The 13,679-nt window shown below is 31.7% G+C and overlaps 1 protein-coding gene across 1 annotated transcript in view; it reads right to left on the reverse strand.

The window, feature by feature from the left end:
* Positions 1–6,464: 6,464 nt before the first annotated feature.
* LOC145293718 (uncharacterized) overlaps positions 6,465–13,679 on the reverse strand; it is a 52,589-nt gene continuing 45,374 nt past the window's right edge. The window contains exons 10-12 of the mRNA XM_080140159.1: positions 9,886–10,003; positions 9,251–9,325; positions 6,465–6,608 (exon numbers count right to left, since the gene is read on the reverse strand). Of these exons, the coding sequence (XP_079996285.1) occupies positions 6,510–6,608; positions 9,251–9,325; positions 9,886–10,003 (292 nt within the window). The 3' untranslated portion in view covers positions 6,465–6,509. The remainder of the gene's footprint in view (positions 6,609–9,250; positions 9,326–9,885; positions 10,004–13,679) is intronic.

Here is a 13,679-nt window from a genome sequence, read left to right on the forward strand (position 1 = left end):
AAAGTGATGTTTTATATACATGCTCGAAATGGAAGTTTGCTTAAATAAGGAAACGCTGTTTTTCTCTGTTCGAATCTATCCATCTAATAGTTATCGTTTGTTAATTTTTTTACTTTGAAGTAGAAATGAGTTATTTTCCCTAGCAAAGAGCAATTTCCATTAAAAAATGTTTTGTTTATATTTTTAATCATTTTAAAATAAAAGGGATTCTTTAGTTGAAATATCGGAGAAGTCTCAGTCAATAGTTTTAAGCTCGTGAATCATCTACGAGTGAAAAAAACGTAATCGAAACATTTTATCTTTCATTGAGATTAATAAGGGTAATCATTCAGTTGTTTTCATTGTAGAAAGAAAGTTCAGTGAGAAATGTCGAGAGAATGTAAAGGCATGCATTTATCGATGTGTTTTAATGAGCAGGTGTAGTGAGAAAGGTTAATGAGTTTTGTATATGTGTGTGTGCGTTAGTATCTGCATGATTATGGTTAGGAATGTGTGTGACGTGAGTCTAATAGAGGGACGAGTTGGGCTGAGGCAACATAGATGTTAGTTCTATCGAGGACTTTAGCTCACCTTCTATCTGAAGAAAAGAATCTTTTTATTGGCATTCAGCGTGGAGGAAAACAGCAAATTTGGTGATTTTCTGGAAATGCACATGATTAGATAAGGATTTTTTTTTTAATTTGTTTATATTTTTATTCAGAAAAATACAGGCGTTTAACCTGTTGTGCAGAAACGAATTACGCATTTTCATTTTGGACGCCAAAAAGTAAACATGGCGCACTACATGATATTCGGTCTTTTTCGAGATTTTTCGTCACAGTAATTATGCATGTATATATGTATGTGTGTGGGGTATATATATATATATATATATATATATATATATATATGTGTATATATATACATATATGTATATATATATATATATATATATATATATATATAATAATCAAACTCTCTTACATACACATTTGTAAATTTCTTTCCATATTAACAATGACCATAACGTTCCTTCCTCTTAGACCGGTTTTCGTCAGCATTATTAACACAATCCTGATGATGTCCCCTGAAATAGGGACGAAACGTCGATAAATATTTATCCATTTAAGGTTTTCCTTTTCATTCTCATATATAAATGTGTGTGTGTATATATATATATATATATATATATATATATATATATATATATATATATATATATATATATATATATATATATACACTGTTACGACCCGGAATATCTAGGCGTAAAAGTCGTAACACAAAATATAAAAAAAATTATTTAAAAGAAATTAGTTTTCCCGGGTTTTTAGATACGGGAGTGATATATCCATTTTCTCGAAAGACATTTATAAACACAAGACAGGGATAAACACACCCAAGTAATAATACCGAGGCCAATGGAAAAATTAACGCAATTTTATTTACATATATAAAAATATATTGTAACGAAAGTAAAAGAGAATGTGTAACTGGATGAACAAACAAACTTGAAATAGATTCGAGAGAGAATTTCCGCGAATTAGAAATAACAGTTCATATCCCGTCGTCTGCTTGTAACTCCAAAATCGAAGGACAGCCTCTTTGTGTTTTTTGTTTTTATTATTGTTTTCATATATGAACGAGAGATATAGAGAGAAAAATAAACAATAGACTCACTCAGCGTCGGGTTTTAAATATTTCTGTCGCATTCCTTTCTTTTTAAACAATTTCATTCCTTCGTCTATATTGAATACATTGTCATTCCTCATTATCGCCTTTTTTTTTTTTTGTTTTCTCTGTCGTCCTAATATATCGTTCATTTCTTTGCTGTTGTTAGCAATACAAATGTCGTCACCATCGCCAACACTGTCGCTTCCCTAACCCACCTCCTCGGCTGCTATGTCGTCACTGTCTTGCCACCCTGCGCCGCTCCTTTCTCTCTCTCTAATGGTATACCTTTCTCTCTCTCTTTGGCGTCCCCTCTCTCACTGTATGTACCTGCATCTCTCTCGCGTCACTCGCTCAATAATACGCGAGGCGGATGCCTGCGGCTTTTCCTCTCTCTAGTTTCATATCTTCTCTCTCCCCCTGTCTCTTTCTTTACAGTTTACAGGCGTCCCATCGCTGTATTTTCATATGTTCTCTCTCTCTCTTTTTCTTTTTCCGGATGTTACAAATTCACTGAGAGCAGACGACAGTATAAAACGTGATAAAACAGATTTTTCTCTCTCGATCCCTTTTTTTATAATATTAAAAGAAATTATTGTCTCAAATTATATATTTTTTTCACATATGTGTAACAACACATATACACACACATATATATATATACACGTATACACACACATATATATATGTATATATATGCATATATATATATATATATATATATATATATATATATATATATATATATATATATAAGAACAGAGTTGCAAAGTATAGTTATACAAACAGTTTTTTATTGTTCGGCGGAATACTCCAGAGTTGGATGCTCCTTAATCCCTGGAGTTTCAAAGAATGCTATTTCTTCTCATCAGAGGAAAACATTATTAGCGAAATATCGATTTGCTGGTAGCTGCATAGGTTGGAACTTTAATTTTTATGATTTGTAGTCACAAAACTTAGAAACATAAGGTATATCATTTCGTGGACTAAGGAGCACCCAACTTTGAATTATTCTGCCAAACAATAAAAACGTCTTGTATAACTCTTCTTTACAACTCTTTCTCTTATTATTATTTATCCTAAGCTCTACCACCCTTAGTGATTGTATTGAACTTTTTCATTTGGTTGGAATTAAAATATAATTTACTATATTTATATAAGGTTTACGTGTTTGCTTCTCCTTAATTAGTAAACTCCCCATAAATGTTCCTTTTCTTGTAATTAAATATGTTTTAACTGTTTTTTCAAAGTGTTTTTTACACGGTTCATTAACTACTTGTTCTTTTATATGCATGTATATATATATATATATATATATATATATATATATATATATATATATATATATATATATATATATATTGACCTAACTATATAAATATAGACTACATAAAATTAACTATTCTGGAAAGCACGATTTGAAGAATTAAAAATCGATTGTCGAATTATTAATCGAATGTTTACAATGGTCGGAAAAGGTGGATGAGACAAGAATAAAACTGGTGTGGTACCGCTATGAAGTGAAACATGTTTGTTTTTTTTGCAAAAAGAAAAATAAAATAAAAAAAGTAATTCGAGATAAGCATTAGTGTAATCTACATTTTGAGGTCCTGTCAGCGTTAGGCTCTAGACGAAACACTTTTGCAAAACGCACTTCAAAATCGAGATTCTAACATCTATCGTTTGATTAACTCGGATACGTGACTAATTAAGCGGCTACATTAACTTTAGAGGCTCAGGACGGCAAGGCCACAAACGGCGTACGTCCTGTTTAGGCATCAGCTATGTATTGAAGCTTTATTTGTCTCGGCACGAACAATGTCGCTGCTTGTATTCACCTTCTTATAAACTGATGGATGTCATTTTTGTCTATTAAATCTGACCTTGACCTTGGACTAGAGCTTGAAGAAGACTATAAAATTCTGATGCGCAAAAGATTAAAACATGTTGTAATCTTTCATATACGACGCCCACACCACCATTTGCGATACAGCCAGGATCAGGAGAAAAAATGCTTCTGTTTCATGTTTTCTTTTGACGTTGCCAATGTTTAGCTGCAAAAGGTATCGATACGAGCCGTCACCGTTGGCATCTACTCAGAACCACCTAAATTCGCAGCATTCAAAGAGAGTGTGATCGGACCTTTCTGCTTCGAGCGTATCACAACCGACACACCCGGGTGTATCTTCTATTTCAGATCTGTGTTGTATGGCATTGAGTGCTAAATCGTTGGAGCCAATCTCAAGGTCAGAGAGAATTAACAGTTGGTGAGCTGACTCGTAACTTTTGCACAAGACTAAGCGGATCTCCTCCTCCTTCGATTAACTGAACGTCTTGAGCAACGGATAATCCGTTATTTTCTAATTATTTTCGTTTAGAGTAATTTTCTAGAAAACCGAAAACGGTCATTTGATCGAATCAGTATTTTAAGCGAGGCTCGGCATTCCCTGACGAACTGCGATTCGCTTCTCGACCCCCGATGACTTTTGATTGAATCGATAATGAGTTCGGGAAAGGCGTTATCGATTTCGGGTTCCACACCGATTATTCTGTCATATTTCGACTCGGGAAAGTCGCCAGTCCCTTAATCTCTTGATAACACGTCAAATCGCGCACAGCAAATCACCCTCACAACACTGTTGAACTTTGATGCTTGTCAAAAGGCCGGGAAGGAATAGATGACGTAGTCTTAGTAGGCAAAGAGCCAATTGCCGCTCGATAATATTTCTCAGTCAAAAATTTGTTTGAATCTATTGAAACCTTTTTCTGTCACTGACATTACATTTACCAGGAAACCGTTGACATCCGGGTACTTATAATATAAAACTGTGCATCACCCTAGTTTTTGCTGTTTCACAACTTTCAGCCAATTCATCATCTGGCGTTCTTCAGGTGATTAACCGCGACAGGAATAGGACTCTCCAGTAGAGATTCAACGCCTCTACCTATTGCGCCGACCTTGATCGCCGTTCAAACCCCCTGGCGAAGTAGATAGAAGCGTCGAATCTCAAGTTTCCAAATAAGCATGGTATTAAGATAGCGGTTTCAATAATACCCAAAGAAGGCCAGAGGTTTAGTTGGCCAAAACGTGGCGAAACAACAACCATGGAAGACAGTAATTACTGGGGATGCATTTCTATCCCATTGCGGTTAATCTCTTGAAGAAGGCCAGAGGATGAGTTGGCCGAAACGTTGTAAAACAACAACTATGAAGATAACAGTCCGCAAATAAATAAATACACAAATTACTTCTCTCAAAAGATTAAAATAAAAAATAAATGATATGTAAGAAGTGTGCTATCGTTAGAATTTTCCGGGCAGTTTATGATACACGTCAGAAGGCGGCAAATTAAAGTTTTGTGATGTATCTTTTCACGCAACCCTGCCTAATATTGTTTTTTAAATTCATTGTTCCAATGAAAATTAATTGAAAACTAAAAACAATACATTTTACTAGTGGAACCTGTGGAAAATCACCACTGAACTCTTTCATATGAAATATATGAAGCCTTTCGTATATAATATATGTCGCCATTCTGTGGATGTTCAATGTAAATAGAGACGCTTGATATTGTAGCTTTTTTTTTGTTTAAACTACAAAAAATATTTATCAATGTAAACAGGGACGCCCCGCGTAGACCGGTCATAAAATATGCTTAAATATAATATTTTAATCCATGCAGATTTCGTATATTTCTACTAGTATATAAAAGTCACATTGTAGGTCTCTATGAGTTCTTTCTTTATAAGCTCCCAAACGACTCAGCTTATCTGTTGCAAAGTTCACACAAAGCTAATTCATATGTCTGGCAGTGTTCTTAGATAAGTATCTAAAATTGAAAATATCCGATCCAAAAAAGTTTTTTTCTTAAAGATAAGAAAGGAAAATAATTAGGAGGGTATTTTTATACGTTACACTGGCAAGGGATATAATACAATTTTAGCAAAGATTTCTTCTTAAATCTAAAAAGAAATTTGCCAGGTGAATGTCAAACGATGGCATTACGAATATGCATGTGTAACGTAATAGCGATTGATTCATATTTTAATTTGTAGCCTTGCAACAAATATGACTTCATAGCCAAGGCATTAACGTCAGAGGAAAAAGTAAATCGCAAGCTAAACTTTTGGTGAAAATCCCTAAAAATCACTCTTATTTATAAGAGAAGAAAAACTAATTTAAAATCGGATTATTTCGATTTTCGATACTTATCGGATGAATTTCTGTACAAAACCTATCTAAAAACACTTCCAGAAATATAAATTACCTTTGTGTTTAATTTGACAAATATAAGCTCAGCCGTTTGGGAACCTATAGGAAAGAACGCACACACGCAATGTAACTTTTATATAGTATATAATATAATAATAAACTATAATAATATATAATATAATATAATAATATACTATAATAATATATAATATAATAATATAATACAATGATAATACAATAATAATATAATATAATGTAATATAAGAACATAATATAATATACAGTAATATAATAATATAATATAACGACGATGTAATAATGATAATATAATATAATAATATATAAATAATGTAATAAAATAATTAATTCAATGGCAATATGATATAATATGATGCAATATAATAATATAATATATTGTAATAGAATAATATAATATATTTTAATAGAGTAATATAATATATTTAAATATAATAATATAATATAATATATTTTAATAGAGTAATATATTTTAATATAATAATATAATATATTATATTTTAATAGAGTAATATAATAATTTTTTTTCTGAAAGTTGATGTTTACATTTTAGTAAGCATTAATCTGCTTGATGATAAACGTTTGATTCGTTTTCGTGTGACCCCCGTTACTAGACCTGAGGTTCGAGGTCGTACAAAGGAAGGTTTCGGTAGTCCATCCATTGGCGCAGGATGGCCTTCGAAAATGGCAGGATCACCGTCGATACAAACTGCATCGCAAAAAAGAGAGAAAAACAAAAAGAAAATTATTAAAATATATCAAGTTGTGCCGAATTCATTAATCTCTATTCGTATGGTGTAACCTTTTGAACTCTTCCTATACATACATACATACATACATACATACATACATATATATATATATATATATATATATATATATATATATATATATATAATTTAAACGAGATCAGAACAATAGTCTAAAGAGCTGAGTGCATTTCAATGTAACAGTGAAATTAATAGTTTAATTAAAATGCAGGAAAGAGAAAGTGCTCGTTGTAATTTAGATATATAATAAGCTCGATAGGTAAATATCCTAGAGCTAATTCAATATTAAGTAATATGATTGATAATTTAAAATTTAAAAATCAAATTATAATTAAATTAAAAATCCGTTTCATAAGAAGGAACAACAACAAAAATCAATTATCTGTACGATCGTTTCGGAAAACAATGCGTTTTATTGTGGTAGACATCAAGTTACGTACAATAATTATTACATATAGTTTTTTAATAAGCAAGATCTCTTCGTCAGCAAATTTTGAAGGGTTTTTATTAAATTTAAAAGACACCATAAATAAACCTAGCATTAAAAGTAAGGCAGATGTATCTGAAAAAACTTGAAATAAAAGGTCTGGATTTAAAATTTATAAGAAAATTAATATGGGTTAGAGATACAAAAGAAATAGAGTAAAATATAGATTTGAATTTAAATTATAAGTTTGCTTTAAGTACAACATTACAAATATATATATGTATATATATGAGAAAATAGACACATATATACATATACATAGATATACAGGTATATACATAAAATATATAAAATTTACCTTTTAATTTTTCGCCTTTTGAAATCAGGAACTATTTTTCACACTTCCATATTTTTATTGTCATTGAAATCAGTCACAGAAACACACATAGACAAAGTCCCTTCATATAATAGCACACAGACACACAGAAACACACCCGCACACACACACACACACACACACACACACACACACACACACATATATATATATACATATATATTTTTTATCAGATATTTCTATCAACAATCTATGACAAAAGGTCTCTTTAGCATCACCATAGAGTGTGCAAACGTATATACCGACGTATTCAATGACGAAAATCACAATATTAAATGTAAAATATCAAGCTATCAACAATAATAACTAATGGATAAAAACTAGAATGATAATTTCTTTTGAATATGCCATGTGTTATTTGGTTTATGCGCATCCGCCCGACCTTGTGAGTTTTTTTTTTATAAATTGTATATACTACATAGTAATACAGACATTGGCTCATAGAAAGATGGAAAATGGAACACAATAGGGAATCTCAATAAACTCAATTGTAAAGAATTCATTAAATTTATACATATGTCAATAAGAACACGTAATGTAGACGGGCTTAAAATTTAGATTACAATTAAAAGTATTAAAACAGTCTACAAGCCATATTTAAAGAATAACCCTAATCCTAACCCTAATCCTAAGTCCAATCAATCATAAAATAGATTCCTAGTTATATCAAAAATGTATTTAAGAACTCAAAACGAAAGGAAATATAGCGTTGCTAACAGCAAAAAGAAAAAAAAAGGAAAAAAAAAGGAGAAGGGTAAAATTTAGAAAAGAAAAAGAATAATCTTTTGCTTATGTCTCATCGGTATATCTTTCTTTCAAGAAAAATATCTCATTTTATACAATACTTTAATTTAATTCATTAAATCATTTTATTTACAGCAGTTTATACTGAAAAAACAATTGCACATATATAGCAATAATAGAACAATAGAATTACAAAGAAATGCCACCGAGCATTAATTTATTTAAAAAAAAGTTATGTAAAGTAGGCAATCAAATAGGTGATTTTGGACTTTTCATCATTACTATATATATATATATATATATATATATATATATATATACATACATATATATTATATACATATATATATAAATATGTATATATACACACACACACACACACATATATATATATAAATATATACAGAGAGAGAGAGAGAGAGAGAGAGGGGAGGGAAAGAGAGAGATCCACGTATTGCATCACAGCTGATGCGAGTGGCAAGACAAGTAACTTACTGTGAAACTAGACCGCCTGGGCGATAGTCTTCGCTTTTAACCGTCACACCATTCAGCTCTTGCTAAAATTGCTATATGAATTAACAATGTTGAAACACAGTCCAAACGCCTAAGCTCTATTTGTTTTACACAAAGAGCATTACTTAATTGCGCTAATGGTAGTTTGTTTATCACTTCCCAATATGCTCAACTCAAGATATGGAGCATCATAGTCATCCACAGACAGTACTGTTTCAACTAGCAACTACCTGAAGCCAGGTTTGAAACTCGACTTCCTAAGTTTATATATATATATATATATATATATATATATATATATATATATATATACACATATAAGCCAGATGAATCCTAGCGTGAATGAAACGTGGAATATTCTGTGTAGCTTAATCGCCATATATATATTTTATAACTTAGTATATATATATATATATATATATATATATATATATATATATATATATATATATATATAAGGCTAAACGGTTACAAAGAAGTGTTTGCTTTTTTTTACTTACAATAAGAGCTCGCTGTGTGGGAACGGTCAGTATTTCATTCGCCGGAAGTGACAACACGTATAAACAAAACTTTGCCTGGCAAAAAAAACAAAAAAACAAAAACCAAACAAGCTTGAAGCACAATAATATCATAAATAATCAAATGAGGTAAGTAAAGAAGAAACTACTGATACTAAAGTATTAGTTGTAGTAAGAATCGAAAGTCTAAGAGTAGGAGTATAAGACTATAGTGTAAATAAACGAGGCTATAAAAGGGAATATGAAAATGCTAAAATAGAACTAGTAATAATAAAACTGGGGAGTTGTGCGATGAAGCAAATAACAATAATGCATATAAAAAGATAACGTAAATAAATAAATAACGTAAATAAAGAAAAATATAATAATACTAAAATAGAATTAGTACCAATAAAACAGTAAAAGAGCTATAAGATTAGGCAAATAAATAAATATAGATGAGGAACTAAAAGTAATAAGATAGCGGAAATAAATAAATAACGTAAATAAAGAAGACTATGAAAATACAAAATTACTTATAGTAGAAGCAGCAGAAGGTAGAAAAATTCCGGAAATGATGTTAAAAAATCATTGAATTCAATAAGTATTTAAAAATTCACCCAAGAAAAATGTTTCACCTTGACTGAAATCACTTTGGTGAAATCCAACAGAGAAAATTTCCTCAATGTTTTTAGTTGTGGGAAAAGTTCGCGTGGATTGGCATAGATTTGGCATAAATCATCAAGATTGTCACACCTGTAAAAAAAAGAGAAAAACGAAATCGCAAAGAAGCGTTACACATTTTCTAATGACTGTGCACTTAAATCAACGAGCGTGAATATTCACAAGATTCAACGGAATCGATGATTCGAAAGAGGGATAATTCGGTGTCGACCACGCCAGTTTAATTTCGATAAAGATTTTATAACTTTTTGTTTTAAACAACAAGCCGGGCTAGTGGGACCCCCGGTCGTAAAATACACTTTAATCTATATAATTATAAAACTCAAATGACCTCGTAATGGGTGTTGTAACTCAACATCCGGTTTACGACTTCCGGTTTCACATGCGTACATAAACAAATAATCAACGCGACAATAAAATGTATTGTTATAGTGTGTAGGTTGTCAGCGTCCCAATTGTTTTTCTTTCGCGTTTAAATTATCCAAATAAACACTTGTTAATACTTTCTGCATTTTTTGCATCGTTCATTTCCATATTACGTTTAAATTATTTCAACGCAATTTTCTCTACTTTAACCTTTGACAACCATAAGAGCATTTTACAACGACCATTTACCCACCGCTTTCAGTCTTTTAAATTTAATTTTTAATACACCTTTCTTAAAAAAAACATTCATACATTTTCTTCTACACTACCAACATAAATAAATAACCCCGAAAATATGTTTTTTTTTAATTTGCGTAACAAATGAATAATCAACGCGACAATAAAACGTATTGTTTTACTGTGTACGTTTTCAGCGTCCTAATTGTTTTTTTTCGCGATTAAATTAAAAGATATATCAAAATTTTCATTAAACTTTAAATATTATAGTATCTGTTCAGTGCACATTTACCTATAAGTATGGCAAACCACTTATAATTCAATGGCTGTAATTTTTTTTTAATAAGCAATTATAAACAGAACGACTCATAGAAATCTATCTATATTCTTTTTTCGTTTTAATATACTTTCACATAAATGTTTCTGTTATATCACAAAAAACCTATTTTCTTTACGTCACAAGTGTCACACTCATACATTAATTCCATAGCTAATAAAACATACTGACCCAACGGGTCCCGGGTAGTCTAGTATATTTTAATTTTTTCAGATTTCCTATATATTATAGAGTCGTGAATCGTAAAATAAGTATTTGAGTGCCATTAGCTAGATTCGAAATCGAAAGATAACTGCAACATTCAAAGCTGGCAACGTTACCACTTTACCAACGTGACATTCATATAAACTGACTAAAAATTAAAAATAAACTAAGACAAATATATAAAATGTATTCGGAGTTTTTAAATGCTGGCCCATTTGTGACCTATCGAAGACTATTTTAACCGGGTAAAACCCATAAAAGAACGGTCGATATAAACCCCCATCATTTGAGGCCGCCGATCTGCGACTTTTAGTTTCAGAAGAAATATTGAAAATTTGGAGCCAGACTGACAAACAGACGGACAGACAAACAGACAGCCTTTTATATATTAGATTTTAATTTTTTTTAAATAAAGAAAAACAACATGAAAATATAATCTCCTAGTTACGGACTGAATGTTGTGTTGTGTTTTTAATAAAGATGGTCCGGAGTCCTTATGTTTGTATCACTGTAACTATTTTTTTTTGCATTTCTTTAATAATTTATTTTAAGAATAAACAAATCTAAAATATTTAGCACTAGCGGTAATCACTTCCAAATTGGAATCATTGGAAACACGGCCAGCTAACGGACTATCGTTAATTGACTTCTGAAAATCTGATAAGACAGTCTATAACTGAAAATAATCCAATTTATTACGACCTATGACCTTTAACAAACAATTCTTAAGCGTCTTAATCAACATTTCCCATACCGCTCCAAACCGTGCAGAGTACATAGGTCTAGTAGTGTGTTTGATTTTTCAAGTATCAAGATTTTCTCTGAACTCATCAGACAAACATACTTTCCTTACCAAGTCAAAATCTGAGACGAAGGACAAGGCATTATTAGAGTAAATGTCTGTAGTAACACCAAACAAGTTCAAAAATCTTAAGAAAGACAAAACTACAGTATGAGTAGACATATCCGGCAAGAATTCCAAATGAATGGCTCTGATGCTATGGTTTTTGGTGTGGTTTCAAGTGAGGGTCACATCATGCCACCTCACACCTTCTAAGTCAGCTTGAAAGTCAACACCAAAGTGTACTTGGATGTACTGAAGAGTGTGGTGATCCCCCGGTGCAATCAGGTGGCTGCTGGCAGATAATGGGTGTGGCAGCAGGAGCCCACAAGTCCAAATAGATCCAGACTTGACTTCAGAAAGAGAGCTATGACTTTGCACCCTTCCCTCACTGGCTCCTCCTTCCCAACCTGAACCCACTGGACTACTTCGTTGTTTATGACTGAAGACTTTTGCTTGTTTTTTTTTTGTGGTTTTAATAAATAGTGATGTATAAATTCTATTTAAAAAAAATTATTTTGATAGTTTTTCTTTCAATTATATTCAATGAAAAACTATTTTCGTTTACTGAATTAATTTTTAAAATATTTTGTAAAAATTTGATTATAACGACGAAACGCTAATTTAACCCCGAATCGGCCTCATGCCGAATCGGCTACGCCGAATATGCCAGGCCAGACCGAAACGGCAACGCCGAATTAGTCACGTCATAACGTACCAAACCAGATAAAAAAAAGTATCCTCAATCTCAACCGTCTGCTCTGTGGACTCTAATATCTTAAAGAACATCACATATGGAGGGATGTAATTTTTTTCAAATAATTGTGATACTGATCTTAAAATAAATTAAGTACAAGCACGGTATATCAAAATTTAGTATTTTAATTCATTTATTTCGTGTGTTATGTAATGGGTGGTATTAAGATGACGTATGTATTCTTTTTTGCTGTTGACTGTTCGTATTAGGAAGAGTCTTAGTGTGTTCATGGGTGTGATTATGTTGTTATATGTTGGATATTATATATATTTATTGTGAGTGTTCATATTGTTGAGAGATGGAGACATTGGTGAGATATAGAGAAAGGGTACATATAAAAGGGGAAACAGTTCTTATATATAACGAGACAGACAGAGTACAGGTTTCTACAGGAGCACCAAGCCTGTAATTCAACGAGAGGAGATTTATGAATATCTTGATAGATAGACCGAGAGTGCGTTTGACATTTACGTTTTGACAGTTGTACATTTTTATAAACACAAAGTTCATATTAATACAATTTCACTTTACCTTTGTTTTGGTAGAATGACGCAACACAAGACGTCAGTTATAAAAACACATGATGATACGTTTATTTATTCTTCGACCGGTCGGATACGATTTTGTATTTCAGGAATTCAAAGTTGTTACATGGTTATCTCTAAGCCTCTCGCTCCCAGAGGGTGCCTTGACTCTAACGGAGAGTCGGTCTGATCTCCTCGCCTTCTCTGATCTCTTCTCCTCTCCTCTAACTCTGATTCTGATTCTGACTTATTTAACTAACTTCATAACTCATGACGTCACTTCATGACCAGCACATACTTCTCAGACACATGACACGACATGCCTCCGTGTTTAAGCATGCACTCTTATTCACATGTTTCTTACAAAGCCGACACTCTAACCTAATATTCGTAACCCACTTTACAAATAACATTTTCCATCGTCCGTTTTTAAATTCCTTATTTTAATTTTCATTTTCATAACAGAAACAAATTTCATCATT

This window comes from Euprymna scolopes, chromosome 15 (genome assembly GCF_053919585.1).
Source record: "Euprymna scolopes isolate OS-2025 chromosome 15, ASM5391958v1, whole genome shotgun sequence".
Taxonomy (NCBI): Eukaryota; Metazoa; Mollusca; class Cephalopoda; order Sepiida; family Sepiolidae; genus Euprymna; species Euprymna scolopes.